Raw genomic sequence first — 15,417 nt, 5'->3', positions numbered from 1 at the left:
ACTTCTAGAGAGCTCTATGTAGCTCTATGGTTTATATCCAGTGAGCTCTCTGTAGCTCTATGGTTTATATCCAGTGAGCTCTATGTAGCTCTATTGTTTATATCCAGTGAGCTCTATGTAGCTCTATGTTTTACTTTCAGTGAGCTCTATGTAGCTCTATGTTTTACTTCTAGAGAGCTCTATGTAGCTCTATGGTTTATATCCAGTGAGCTCTAGTGCTCTAGGTTTATATCCAGTGAGCTCTATGTAGCTCTATTGTTTATATCCAGTTCTATGTCAGTTTTACTTCCAGTGAGCTCTATGTAGCTCTATGTTTTATTTCCAGTGAGCTCTATGTAGCTCTATGTTTTACTTCCAGTGAGCTCTATGTAGCTCTATGGTTTATATCCAGTGAGCTCTATGTAGCTCTATGTTTTACTTCCAGTGAGCTCTATGTAGCTCTATGGTTTATATCCAGTGAGCTCTATGTAGCTCTATGTTTTACTTCCAGTGAGCTCTATGTAGCTCTATGTTTTATTTCCAGTGAGCTCTATGTAGCTCTATGTTTTACTTCCAGGGAGCTCTATGTAGCTCTATGTTTTATTTCCAGTGAGCTCTATGTAGCTCTATGTTTTACTTCCAGGGAGCTCTATGTAGCTCTATGTTTTATTTCCAGTGAGCTCCAACAGTATTGGGACAGTGAGACTATGTGTGTTCTTCAGGCTCTGTAATCCAGCACTTTGGAGTACAGAGGCATTATTTATGAGTTTAAAGCGCAGAATGTCAGTATTTTCATCCATATCTGGTGAACCATTAACATAGTCCCCCCATTTTAGGGGACCAAAACTATTGGGACAAATTCACTTGTATGTCTATTAAAGTAGTAAATTATTATTATTATATTATTTGGTCCCATTTTCACAGAACGCAAAGACTATATCAACTGACTGTACCATCTGGAGGCATAAATATCATACCGACACAAATGCTAACCTCCGTTGTTACTGTAATGGTGAGAGGTTAGCATGTCTTGGGGGTATGATATAAAATGCTAAACTACCCTGTTATTGTAATGGTGAGAGGTTAGCATGTCTTGGGGGTATGATATAAAATGCTAACCTACCCTGTTATTGTAATGGTGAGAGGTTAGCATGTCTTGGGGGTATGATATAAAATGCTAACCTACCCTGTTATTGTAATGGTGAGAGGTTAGCATGTCTTGGGGGTATGATATAAAATGCTAACCTACCCTGTTATTGTAATGGTGAGAGGTTAGCATGTCTTGGGGTATGATATAAAATGCTAACCTACCCTGTTATTGTAATGGTGAGAGGTTAGCATGTCTTGGGGTATGATATAAAATGCTAACCTACCCTGTTATTGTAATGGTGAGAGGTTAGCATGTCTTGGGGGTATGATATAAAATGCTAACCTACCCTGTTATTGTAATGGTGAGAGGTTAGCATGTCTTGGGGGTATGATATAAAATGCTAACCTACCCTGTTATTGTAATGGTGAGAGGTTAGACTGTCTTGGGGGAGTGATATTTGTCACTGTCCCAATACTTTGGAGCTCACTGTACTGTAAAAAAAATAATATATATATATATGTATATTTATAACAATGATTTTCCAACACCTTATATCATGTAAATGTGAGAATGTCTGGAACATTCTTGGCTGTAGGGTTCAGCTGGTCAACAGAGCAGGGTCTGGAACAATGTGTTGGACTGTAGGGTTCAGCTGGTCAACAGAGCAGGGTCTGGAACAATGTGTTGGACTGTAGGGTTCAGCTGGTCAACAGAGCAGGGTCTGGAACAATGTGTTGGACTGTAGGTTTCAGCTGGTCAACAGAGCAGGGTCTGGAACAATGTGTTGGACTGTAGGGTTCAGCTGGTTAACAGAGCAGGGTCTGGAACAATGTGTTGGACTGTAGGGTTCAGCTGGTCAACAGAGCAGGGTCTGGGACATTCTGGACTGTAGGGTTCAGCTGGTCTACAGAGCAGGGTCTGGAACAATGTGTTGGACTGTAGGGTTCAGCTGGTTAACAGAGCAGGGTCTGGAACAATGTGTTGGACTGTAGGGTTCAGCTGGTCAACAGAGCAGGGTCTGGAACATTCTGGACTGTAGGGTTCAGCTGGTCTACAGAGCAGGGTCTGGAACAATGTGTTGGACTGTAGGGTTCAGCTGGTTAACAGAGCAGGGTCTGGAACAATGTGTTGGACTGTAGTGTTCAACTGGTTCAGAGATCAGGGTCTGGTTCTAGTAATCTGGATTTGAGAACAAAGGAAATAATACTGTATGAGGATATCATGAAAAACATTTAACATGAGAGAGAACATCAGGAAATACATTTCAAGTTTAGAGCGAATGTAACGGCTTTCTTGTGGTGAAGTAGAGACCAAAACGCAGCGTGGTTTCTATTCATGGTTCTTTAATAACAACAATAACAAGAAAAGTGCAAACCTAAAACAGCCCTATCTGGTGCAAACACAGAGACAGGAACAATCACCCACAAACACACATTGAAACCCAGGCTACCTAAGTATGATTCTCAATCAGAGACAACTAATGACACCTGCCTCTGATTGAGAACCATACTAGGCCGAAACATAGAAATACCCAAAACCTAGAAAAACAAACATAGACTGCCCACCCAACTCACGCCCTGACCACACTAAATAAATACAAAACTAAGGAAATAAAGGTCAGAACGTGACAGCGAAAGAGAGAGATTGATATAGAGAAAAAGAATGAGAGAGAGTGACAGAGTTTCAGGAAATATATTTGGCGAGAGAGAGAGAGAGAAAGACAGAAAGATGGTATAGAGGAGATGATTGCAATCTAGGTTAAAGAGAGCTGGTAGTCCCATCCACCAAAATACCAGGTGTGAAACAGGGCAGAGACTCAGGGTGTATGGTAATCTGGTATAGAGCAGACCTATCTCACTCTAAGGTCCCACTAGCAACACCAGTCGACAACATCCATTGAAATTTAGGGCACGCAATTCAAATAACTAATCGTAATATTAAACGTTTGTGAACATACAAGTATCTTATATCATTTAAAAGCTTAACTTTTTGTTAATATAACTACGTTGTCCAATTTACAATAGGCTTTAAGGCAAAAGCATACCATGCAATTGTCTGAGGACAGCGCTCCACATCAACATATTTTTCAACCAGCACAGGCATCACAAAATCACAAATAGCGATGAAATAAATCACTTACTTTTGAAAATCTTTCTCTGTTTGCAATCCCAAGGGTCCCACCTACATCATGAATGGTCATTTTGTTTGATAAATAAGAGCCTATGACCTAACAAACCCCAATTCTGGTTGTTTTTTCTTCTGATTTTTGCCTGCCATTTCAATTCTGTTATAGTTTCAGACATTATATTAACACTTTTAGAAACTACCAATTATATGCATATCCTGGCTTCTGGGCCTAAGTAGCAGGCAGTTTACTTTGGGCACGTCAGTCAGGCGGAAATTCAGGAAACTAGACCCTAGCCCTAATTAAATTAATCAAAAGAGGAACATTTTACATTTGGGTAGCAATTCAAAAGGAAATGATCTCAACAGAGAAAAATGTCTTCATGTGTGACACCTACAGTGCATTTGGAAAGTATTCAGCCCCCCTGACTTCTCAACATTTTGCTATGGTACAGCCTTATTCTAGAATTGATGAAATTACTTATTATTATTATTATTATTATTATTATTATTATTATTATTATTATTATTATTATTATATTTATTATTAGTTATTATTATTATTATTTTTATTTTTATTTTTTAAATAATAGTGAAGACATCAAAACTATGAAATAACACATTTGAAATCACAAAAAAAGTGTTAAACAAATCAAAACATATTTTATATTAGAGATTCTTTAAAGTAGCCACCCTTTGCCATGATGACAGCTTTGCAAACTCTTGGCATTCTCTCAACCAACTTCATGAGGTAGTCACCTGGAATGCATTTCAATTAACAGGTGTGTCTTGTTAAAAGTTATTTTGTGGAATTTCTTTCCTTCTTAATGCGTTTGAGCCAATCAGTTGTGTTGTGACAAGGTAGGGGTGGTATACAGAATATAGCCCCATTTGGCAAAAGACCAAGTCCATATTATGGCAAGAATAGCTCAAATAAGCAAAGTGAAATGACAGTCTATCATTACTTTAAGACATGAAGGTCAGTCAATTCTGAAAAGTTTCTTCAAGGCAGTCGCAAAAAAACATGAAGCTCAATAATGAAACTCTCTCGTGAGGACTGCCACAGGAAAGGAAGACCCAGAGTTACCTCTGCTGCAGAGGATAAGTTCATTAGAGTTACCAGCCTCAGAAATTGTATCCCAAAAAATGCTTCACAGAGTTCAAGTAACAGACACATCAACATCAACTGTTCAGAGGAGACTGTGTGAATCAAGCCTTCATGGTTGAATTGCTGCAACGAAACCACTACTATAGAACACCAATAATAAGAAAAGACTTGCTTGGACCAAGAAACACGAGCAATGGACATTAGACCGTTGGAAATCTGTACTTTGGTCTGATGAGTCCAAATTTGAGATTTCTGACTCCAACTGCTGTGTCTTTTTGAGACTCAGAGTAGGTGAATGGATGATCTTCGCTTCCCACTGTGAAGCATGGAGGAGGAGGTGTGATGGTGTGGGGGTGCTTTGCTGGTGACACTCTCTGTGATTTATTTAGAATTCAAGGCACACTTAACCAGCATGGCAAGGCGGCGTTCTGCAGGTATATGCCATTGCATCTGGTTTGCGCTTAGTGGGACTATCATTTGTTTTTTAACAGGACACTGACCCAAAACACACCCCCAGGCTGTGTAAGGGCTATTTGACAAAGAAGGAGAGTAATTGGGTGTTGCATCAGATGACCTGGCCTCCACAATCACCCAGTGTCAATGACCCGACCTCAACCCAATTGAGATGGTTTGGGATAAATGTGACTGCAGAGTGAAGGAACAGCAGCCAACAAGTGCTAGGCACAAGAGTGTGCAAAGCTATCATTAAGGCAATGGGTCTATTTTGATTTGTTTAACACTTTTGTTGGTTACTACATGATTCCATATGTGTTATTTCATAGTTGTGATGTCTTCACTATTATTCTACAATGTAGAAAGTAGTCAAAAATAAAATAAAAACTTGAATGAGTAGGTGTGTCCAAACTTCTGACTGGTATTGTAGATCTTCTGCACAGATTGCACAGGCCTGGGCCCTGACAGACCTGGGCCCTGACAGACCTGGGCCCTGACAGACCTGGGCCCTAACAGACCTGGGCCCTGACAGACCTGGGCCCTGACAGACCAAGGCCCTGACAGACCTGGGCCCTGACAGACCTGGGCCCTGACAGACCTGGGCCCTGACAGACCTGGGCCCTGACAGACCTGGGCCTTGACAGACCTGGGCCCTGACAGACCTGGGCCCTGACAGACCTGGGCCCTGTTAGACCTGGGCCCTGACAGACCTGGGCCCTGACAGACCTGGGCCCTGACAGGAATTCTCAGTACGACCAAAAAAAAATATTCCAAAAAAAGGTCCAGTCACCAGGACCAGAAATACAAATTCCATCTAGACACCGTTGCCCTGGAGCACACAATCAACTGTACATACCTCGGCCTAAACATCAGCACCACAAGTAACATCAACAAAGTTGTGAATGATATGAGAGGCAAGAATGCCCTTCTACGTTATCAAAAGGAGCATACAATTTGACATACCAATTAGGATCTGGCTAAAAATACTTGAATCAGTTATACAACTATACTTGAATCAGTTATATAATTCCCCTCACCAAACAACAATTCACAAAATGGGACAACCACCAAATTGAGACTGTATGTACAATTATGCAATAACACCCTCAGTGTACAACATAAAACAAAGCCATCACTTACAGAGAAATTAACCTAGAGAAGAGTTCCCTAAGCAAGCTGGTTCTGTTCACAAGCACAAAAAGACCCCAATGAGCCCCTGGACACAATTAGACCCAACCAAATCATGAGAATACTAAAAGATAATTACTTGACACATTGGAAAGAATTTACCAACTAACAGAGCAAACTAGAATGATATTTGGCTCTAAACCTTAGAGTACACAGTGGCAGAATTCCTGACCACTGTGACCGACCCATTATTAAGGAAAGCTTTGATTATGTACAGACTCAGTGAGCGTAGCCTTGCTATTGAGAGAGCCCACTATAGGCAGACTTTGGTCTCAAGAGAAGACAAGCTATGTGCACACTACACTGGCCACAAAATTAGGTGGAAACTGACCTTCACTTCCTGACCCCCTGTCAAATATATGACCATTTCAGAGACATATAGAGAGAGAATCCGGAAATAGATTTGATAGGAGACTGAGTATGAGCTAGAAGAATTACAAAGTAAAATGTAATTTATTTGAAAAATATCTCAAAAAGACAGCATCCAAAGAGATCAAACCTCATCATCACTGTTACTGCAGATAAAGTTGAATCGCTTAGTCTCAGGCAGGCCGACCCACTGTCCCCTGACTCACAATTTCACCATCAGAGAGGTGAAGGGAGAGAGGGAGAGGTAAAGGTAGAGAGAGAGAGTGGTAGAGGTGTAGAGAGTGGTAGGTAGAGAGAGAGAGGTGTAGAGGTGTAGAGAGTGGTAGGTAGAGAGAGAGAGGTTCAACACATCAAAAGAAAGAGATCAAATCTCACCAGTACTGTTGCTGCAGATGAAGTTGAATCTCTCAGTCTCAGACTTGCCGACCCACTGTCCCCCGTCTCTCTGTATGGCCCCCGTGTTCCCACACTGCTCCTTCGTGGTGTTGTAGCCCTCCCCGACAGCCCAGTTGTGGTAGCAGGACTCTTCTCCAATGACCCAGAACCAGAAGTCCAGGGTGCAGGTGTACCTCAGGCCCAGCCAGACGAAGGGAGTGGAGGCCTTCTTGGCTTTCTGTTGGACCCAGTGCTGAATGTTCTGGTTGTGGGCAGACACTAGCTCCATGTCCAGGTCTCTGCAGTGCCACAGGGCTTCTGACCACGTCTTGTTCTCTGAGACCAGGACCAATTCATCTGGAGGAAGAAGAGGGAGGCACAGAGACTCAGGCTACTCACACAAATACTATGATTCTAAAATACCCCCACAATGTTCAGTCCCTTTCATCACTACTCAATTACAACATTTTGTTTTGGTCAGTGTCTCACCGTCATAGCAGATAAAAGGAAGTTTGGTGGTACAACCCTGACCATTCCACTCTCCAGAGGGGAAATTAACTTTACCACATAACTCTCTCTGTTGATGTGGATTCCTGCTCGGCTCAGCTTTCTTCCAGTTATTGAAGGAGGAAACACTCTGGTCAGACTTCCTCCAGACTCCAGGAAAACTATGCAGCCCGATCCACACGCTGTATGTATCTGTGCTGCCATTTGGCATTATGTCTGTTTTCACCTCCTCCATTATTGCGTCCCGCTCTGTTGCATTCCTCACACTGACCAGGTCTGTTCCTTGTTTGTCCCGACAGCATTTCTGAGCCTTATCAAACTGTCTTTTTGACTTGATGAGAATAAACTTGTTGGTAGCATTTTTGCCTATTTGAAGAAAAGAAAATATATAGTACTTAAACATTATAGTTACATAAGAATGTGTATACAGGGAAATATAAATAAATAAATAAATAATAATAATAATAATAATAATAAATAATAATAATAAAAAAATAAATAATAAATAAATAAACATAATTTGTCATAAAAATGTAATAATAATTTAATGAATTACCACAATAAAACAAAACAATAATTAAACGATGCCCAGATCTTACCCAAAATGATGCATAGTTTTAGTCAAAGTATTTTGGCTTGAAGTGTCAATGACGTGTAAACACTTTTCAATCTATTGTAAATGTAGTTTTTTATTTATTCACCCACCAGTATGGTTCATGGTTCATTCATTAGAAAATCTGCAAAGTTCTTCCTCTTTGTGACTGAGCCAAAAATCCTTGCGTCCACTTAGCTTACTGAGCCATGGAACAAATTACTTGCTTTTTGCACGTCCACTTTTTTTTACCATGAAATTATCATAATCCATTGGATAATTTTGTCATGGTATTTTTTGAGCTAGTCTGTATATTATTATTTATTTATTTTTTAAATACACTGCTCAAAAAATAAAGAGAACACTTAAACAACTCAATGTAACTCCAAGTCAATCACACTTCTGTGAAATCAAACTGTCCACTTAGGAAGCAACACTGATTGACAATAAATTTCACATGCTGTTGTGCAAATGGAATGGACAACAGGAGGAAATTATAGGCAATTAGCAAGATATCCCCAATAAAGGAGTGGTTCTGCAGGTGGTGACCACAGACCACTTCTCAGTTCCTATGCTTCCTGGCTGATGTTTTGGTCACTTTTGAATGCTGGCGGTGCTTTCACTCAAGTGGTAGCATGAGACGGAATCTTCAACCCACACAAGTGGCTCAGGTAGTGCAGCTCATCCAGGATGGCACATCAATGCGAGCTGTGGCAAGACGGTTTGCTGTGTCTGTCAGCGTCGTGTCTAGAGCATGGAGGCGTTACCAGGAGACAGTACATCAGGAGATGTGGAGGAGGCCGTAGGAGGGCAACAACCCAGCAGCGGGACCGCTACCTCCGCCTTTGTGCAAGGAGGAGCAGGAGGAGCACTGCCAGAGCCCTGCAAAATGACCTCCAGCAGGTCACAAATGTGCATGTGTCTGATCAAATGGTCAGAAACAGACTCCATGAGGGTGGTATGAGGGCCCGACATCCACAGGTGGGGGTTGTGCTTACAGCCCAACACCGTGCAGGACATTTGGCATTTGCCAGAGAACGTGTGGCATTTGCCAGAGAACACCAAGATTGGCAAATTTGCCACTGGCGCCCTGTGCTCTTCACAGATGAAAGCAGGTTCACACTGAGCACATGTGGCAGACGTGACAGAGTCTGGAGACGCCGTGGAAAACATTCTGCTGCCTGCAACATCCTCCAGTATGACCGGTTTAGCGGTGGGTCAGTCATGGTATGGGGTGGCATTTCTTTGGGGGGCCGCACAGCCCTCCATGTGCTCGCCAGAGGTAGCCTGACTGCCATTAGGTACCGAGATGAGATCCTCAGACCCCTTGTGAGACCATATGCTGGTGCGGTTGGCCCTGGGTTCCTCCTAATGCAAGACAATGCTAGACCTCATGTGGCTGGAGTGTGTCAGCAGTTCCTGCAAGAGGAAGGCACTGATGCTATGGGCTGGCCCGTCCGTTCCCCAGACCTGAATCCAATTGAGCACATCTGGGACATCATGTCTCGCTCCATCCACCAATGCCACGTTGCACCACAGACTGTCCAGGAGTTGGCGGATGCTTTAGTCCAGGTCTGGGAGGAGATCCCTCAGGAGACCATCCGCCACCTCATCAGGAGCATGCCCAGGTGTTGTAGGGAGGTCATACAGGCACGTGGAGGCCACACACACTACTGAGCCTAATTTTGACTTGTTTTAAGGATATTACATCAAAGTTGGATCAGCCTGTAGTGTGGTTTTCCACTTTAATTTTGAGTGTGACTCCAAATCCAGACCTCCTTGGGTTGATAATCCGAAATTCCTTTTTGATACTGTCGCAAAGCTAACTAAAAATCAGCATTCCCCAAGAGAGGATGACTTTCACTTTAGCAGTGATAAATTCATGAACTTCTTTGAGGAAAAGATTATGATTATTAGAAAGCAAATTACGGACTCCTCTTTAAATCTGCGTATTCCTCCAAACCTCAGTTGTCCTGAGTCTGCACAACTCTGCCAGGACCTAGGATCAAGAGAGATGCTCAAGTGTTTTAGTACTATATCTCTTGACACAATGATGAAAATAATCATGGCCTCTAAACCTTCAAGCTGCATACTGGACCCTATTCCAACTAAACTACTGAAAGAGCTGCTTCCTGTGCTTGGCCCTCCTATGTTGAACATAATAAACGACTCTCTATCCACCGGATGTGTACCAAACTCACTAAAAGTGGCAGTAATAAAGCCTCTCTTGAAAAAGGCAAACCTTGACCCAGAAAATATAAAAAACTATCGGCCTATATCGAATCTTCCATTCCTCTTCAAAATTTTAGAGAAGGCTGTTGCGCAGCAACTCACTGCCTTCCTGAAGACAAACAATGTATACGAAATGCTTCAGTCTGGTTTTAGACCCCATCATAGCACTGAGACGGCACTTGTGAAGGTGGTAAATTACGTTTTAATGGCATCGGACCGAGGCTCTGCATCTGTCCTCGTGCTCCTAGACCTTAGTGCTGCTTTTGATACCATCGATCACCACATTCTTTTGGAGAGATTGGAAACCCAAATTGGTCTACACGGACATGTTCTGGCCAGGTTTAGATCTTATCTGTCGGAAAGATATCAGTTTGTCTCTGTGAATGGTTTGTCCTCTGACAAATCAACTGTACATTTCGGTGTTCCTCAAGGTTCTGTTTTAAGACCACTATTGTTTACACTATATATTTTACCTCTTGGGGATGTTATTCGAAAACATAATGTTAACTTTCACTGCTATGCGGATGACACACAGCTGTACATTTCAATGAAACATGGTGAAGCCCCAAAATTGCCCTCGCTAGAAGCATGTGTTTCAGACATAAGGAAGTGGATGGCTGCAAACTTTCTACTATTAAACTCGGACAAAACAGAGATGCTTGTTCTAGGTCCCAAGAAACAAAGAGATCTTCTGTTGAATCTGACAATTAATCTTAATGGTTGTACAGTCGTCTCAAATAAAACTGTGAAGGACCTCGGCGTTACTCTGGACCCTGATCTCTCTTTTGAAGAACATATCAAGACCATTTCGAGGACAGCTTTTTTCCATCTACGTAACATTGCAAAAATCAGAAACTTTCTGTCCAAAAATGATGCAGAAAAATTAATCCATGCTTTTGTCACTTCTAGGATAGACTACTCCAATGCTCTACTTTCCGGCTACCCGGATAATGCACTAATTAAACTTCAGTTAGTGCTAAATACGGCTGCTAGAATCCTGACTAGAACCAAAAAATGTGATCATATTACTCCAGTGCTAGCCTCTCTTCACTGGCTTCCTGTCAAAGCAAGGGCTGATTTCAAGGTTTTACTGCTAACCTACAAAGCATTACATGGGCTTGCTCCTACCTATCTCTCTGATTTGGTCCTGCCGTACATACCTACACGTATGCTACGGTCACAAGACGCAGGCCTCCTAATTTTCCCTAGAATTTCTAAGCAAACAGCTGGAGGCAGGGCTTTCTCCTATAGAGCTCCATTTTTATGGAACGGTCTGCCTACCCATGTCAGAGACGCAAACTCAGTCTCAACCTTTAAGTCTTTACTGAAGACTCATCTCTTCAGTGGGTCATATGATTGAGTGTAGTCTGGCCCAGGAGTGGGAAGGTGAACGGAAAGGCTCCTGAGCAACGAACCGCCCTTGCTGTCTCTGCCTGGCCGGTTCCCCTCTTTCCACTGATTCTCTGCCTCTAACCCTATTACAGGGGCTGAGTCACTGGCTTACTGGGGCTCTCTCATGCCGTCTCTGGAAGGGGTGCGTCACCTGAGTGGGTTGATTCACTGTTGTGGTTATCCTGTCTGGGTTGGCGCCCCCCCCTTGGGTTGTGCCATGGCGGAGATATTTGTGGGCTATACTCAGCCTTGTCTCAGGATGGTAAGTTGGTGGTTGAAGATATCCCTCTAGTGGTGTGGGGGCTGTGCTTTGGCAAAGTGGGTGGAGTTATATCCTTCCTGTTTGGCCCTGTCCGGGGGTGTCCTCGGATGGGGCCACAGTGTTTCCTGACCCCTCCTGTCTCAGCCTCCAGTATTTATGCTGCAGTAGTTTATGTTTCGGGGGGCTAGGGTCAGTTTGTTATATCTGGAGTACTTCTCCTGTCCTATTCGGTGTCCTGTGTGAATCTAAGTGTGCGTTCTCTAATTCTCTCCTTCTCTCTTTCTTTCTCTCTCTCGGAGTACCTGAGCCCTAGGACCATGCCCCAGGACTGCCTAACATGATGACTCCTTGCTGTCTCCAGTCCACCTGGCCATGCTGCTGCTCCAGTTTCAACAATTCTGCCTTACTATTATTCGACCATGCTGGTAATTTATGAACATTTGAACATCTTGGCCATGTTCTGTTATAATCTCCACCCGGCACAGCCAGAAGAGGACTGGCCACCCCACATAGCCTGGTTCCTCTCTAGGTTTCTTCCTAGGTTTTGGCCTTTCTAGGGTTTTTTCCTAGCCACCATGCTTCTACACCTGCATTGCTTGCTGTTTGGGGTTTTAGGCTGTGTTTCTGTACAGCACTTTGAGATATCAGCTGATGTACGAAGGGCTATATAAATACATTTGATTTGATGATTTGATTTGATACATTTGATTTCCACTGATAATTTTTGCGTGATTTTGTTGTCAGCACATTCAACTATGTAAAGAAAAAAGTATTTAATAAGAATATTTCATTCAGTCAGATCTAGGATGTCTTATTTTAGTGTTCCCTTAATTTTTTTGAGCAGTGTATATATATATATATATATACACGACAGTTCATAAATTGTTTAACTGCGTAATCTATTATGTAAAAAAAAATGCTGTTTCATTTTTCAGTTTCTGAAATGAGCAACCGGAACAGGAATTACGTCAAATAGGATTTGAGAGAGAAAAGGGGCTTTGATTATGTTTGTTTTTATTGCCCACTGATGGGGTCCTAAATTAAATACTTTACTCAAGACTTGTGTTACACAACATACCTGAACAAGCAAATGGACAGGTGAACTCACCTTTATAGCAGACAAAAAACCATTCATTGTCACACTTGTCATGATGCCATAACCTATCTTCCGACATCCGCACACAGAACTTATCGCTATCTTCATTATTTGTTTGTCCTTGGGCCCAAAACCCCTCCCCCTCTAACTCTTCGTCTCCCAGAGACCACTTCCAGATGTTGTTATACAGCCCTATCCAGGCTGATTCTATCCAACCAGCTGCTGGTAATGTGTTATTGAGCTTCTTCATATCTGCCTTGTCGTCATCTATGGTGGCCAGGTCAGTGTAGTTCTGTCTGCAGAAACTCTGAGCTTCAGTCCAGTTCTTAGTCAAGTTCACAAAGTGGAACTGATGAGGGAGGGATGAGGGGAGGATGGACAGCCCTGTGGAGAACAAACCATCACTATGAGAGGAGGATGGACAGCCCTGTGGAGAACAAACCAACATTATGAGAGGAGGATGGACAGCCCTGTGGAGAACAAACCAACATTATGAGAGGAGGATGGACAGCCCTGTGGAGAACAAACCAACACTATGAGAGGAGGATGGACAGCCCTGTGGAGAACAAACCATCATTATGAGAGGAGGATGGACAGCCCTGTGGAGGACAAACCAACACTATGAGGGGAGGATGGACAGCCCTGTGGAGAACAAACCATCATTATGAGAGGAGGATGGACAGCCCTGTGGAGAACAAACCAACATTATGAGAGGAGGATGGACAGCCCTGTGGAGAACAAACCAACATTATGAGAGGAGGATGGACAGCCCTGTGGAGGACAAACCAACATTATGACAGTTATTTTTAAACACACACACAAACACTCTCAGAGATGAACACGTACCTGAGAAAACGAGGAGGAGGAACAAGGTTTGGTCCATCCCTGGAGATTGGATTGAAAAGAAATGTGAACTAGAACTTCTACCAACAACATGGAGCCATGATACAGATGGTAACTAGAACTTCTACCAACAACATGGAGACATGATACAGATGGTAACTAGAACTTCTATCAACAACATGGAGACATGATACAGATGGTACCTAGAACTTCTATCAACAACATGGAGACATGATACAGATGGTAACTAGAACTTCTACCAACAACATGGAGCCATGATACAGATGGTAACTAGAACTTCTATCAACAACATGGAGAGATGATACAGATGGTACCTAGAACTTCTACCAACAACACGGAGACATGATACAGATGGTAACTAGAACTTCTATCAACAACATGGAGACATGATACAGATGGTGGCTAAAACTTCTACCAACAACATGGAGACATGATACAGATGGTAACTAGAACTTCTATCAACAACATGGAGACATGATACAGATGGTAACTAGAACTTCTACCAACAACATGGAGACATGATACAGATGGTAACTAGAACTTCTATCAACAACATGGAGACATGATACAGATGGTTCCTAGAACTTCTACCAACAACATGGTGACATGATACAGATGGTAACTAGAACTTCTACCAACAACATGGAGACATGATACAGATGGTAACTAGAACTTCTATCAACAACATGGAGACATGATACAGATGGTAACTAGAACTTCTACCAACAACATGGTGACATGATACAGATGGTAACTAGAACTTCTACCAACAACATGGTGACATGATACAGATGGTAACTAGAACTTCTACCAACAACATGGTGACATGATACAGATGGTAACAGGAACTTCTATCAACAACATGGAGACATGATACAGATGGTAACTATAACTTCTATCAACAACATGGAGACATGATACAGATGGTAACTAGATCTTCTATCAACAACATGGAGACATGATACAGATGGTAACTAGATCTACTACCAACAACATGGAGACATGATACAGATGGTAACTAGATCTTCTATCAACAACATGGAGACATGATACAGATGGTAACTAGATCTTCTACCAACAACATGGTGACATGATACAGATGGTAACTAGATCTTCTACCAACAACATGGTGACATGATACAGATGGTAACAGGAACTTCTATCAACAACATGGAGACATGATACAGATGGTAACAGGAACTTCTATCAACAACATGGAGACATGATACAGATGGTAACTAGATCTTCTACCAACAACATGGTGACATGATACAGATACATTAAGTGTTATGAAAAGTAATGAGTGAAAACACAAACATAAAGTGCTCCAGTATTAATATGTAAATAGTCTGTCTATAATCACAGTTTGAAGGAGCATTTCACATTTTAAATCACATGACTTATTTCATGCACAGTATACACATCCAGGCTCGTATTTTATGGTTTTTCCAAAATATATATTTACAAACAAGAACAATAAGTCTTTACTAAATAATAATACACATTCACTAAATGTGTTGTACTTTATACCTTCAACAGGCATACTTGCAGAGATATTAGATAAATCCTCCTACCTGATGTTTGCTATTGTTGTAGATGTTGTCTTTGTTGTTGTGTTATTCTGTTGTCAGCTCTACCTCTCCCTCTTTCTCTCTCTGTCTCTCTGTCTACCTCTCCCTCTTTCTCTCTCTGTCTCTGTCTACCTCTCCCTCTTTCTCTCTCTGTCTCTCTGTCTACCTCTCCCTCTTTCTCTCACTGTCTCTCTGTCTACCTCTCCCTCTTTCTC

At 42.1% G+C, this 15,417-nt stretch overlaps 1 protein-coding gene across 1 annotated transcript; it reads right to left on the bottom strand.

Annotated features, from left to right (window-relative positions):
• Positions 1-1,404: 1,404 nt before the first annotated feature.
• LOC124007502 (C-type mannose receptor 2-like) lies at positions 1,405-15,261 on the bottom strand. The gene is made up of 6 exons (XM_046318129.1): positions 15,206-15,261; positions 13,614-13,652; positions 12,780-13,151; positions 7,176-7,559; positions 6,687-7,043; positions 1,405-2,248 (listed from the first exon to the last, which is right to left on the bottom strand). Exons 2-6 carry the CDS (start codon positions 13,648-13,650, stop codon positions 2,241-2,243), a joined length of 1,158 nt encoding a protein of 385 aa, XP_046174085.1. The 5' UTR covers positions 13,651-13,652; positions 15,206-15,261; the 3' UTR covers positions 1,405-2,240.
• Positions 15,262-15,417: the final 156 nt, after the last annotated feature.

Source organism: Oncorhynchus gorbuscha, linkage group LG20 (genome assembly GCF_021184085.1).
Source record: "Oncorhynchus gorbuscha isolate QuinsamMale2020 ecotype Even-year linkage group LG20, OgorEven_v1.0, whole genome shotgun sequence".
Classification (NCBI taxonomy): Eukaryota; Metazoa; Chordata; class Actinopteri; order Salmoniformes; family Salmonidae; genus Oncorhynchus; species Oncorhynchus gorbuscha.
This window is presented reverse-complemented; position numbering and strand designations above follow the sequence as displayed.

Coding starts and splice junctions, on each gene's coding strand:
- LOC124007502 (XM_046318129.1), bottom strand. CDS start 13,650: ATGGACCAAACCTTGTTCCTCCTCCTCGTTTTCTCAG. Junction 13,152..13,613: donor CCTCCTCCTCGTTTTCTCAG/GTACGTGTTCAT, acceptor TGTTCTCCACAG/GGCTGTCCATCCTCCCCTCA. Junction 7,044..7,175: donor TCCTTTTATCTGCTATGACG/GTGAGACACTGA, acceptor TTCTTCCTCCAG/ATGAATTGGTCCTGGTCTCA.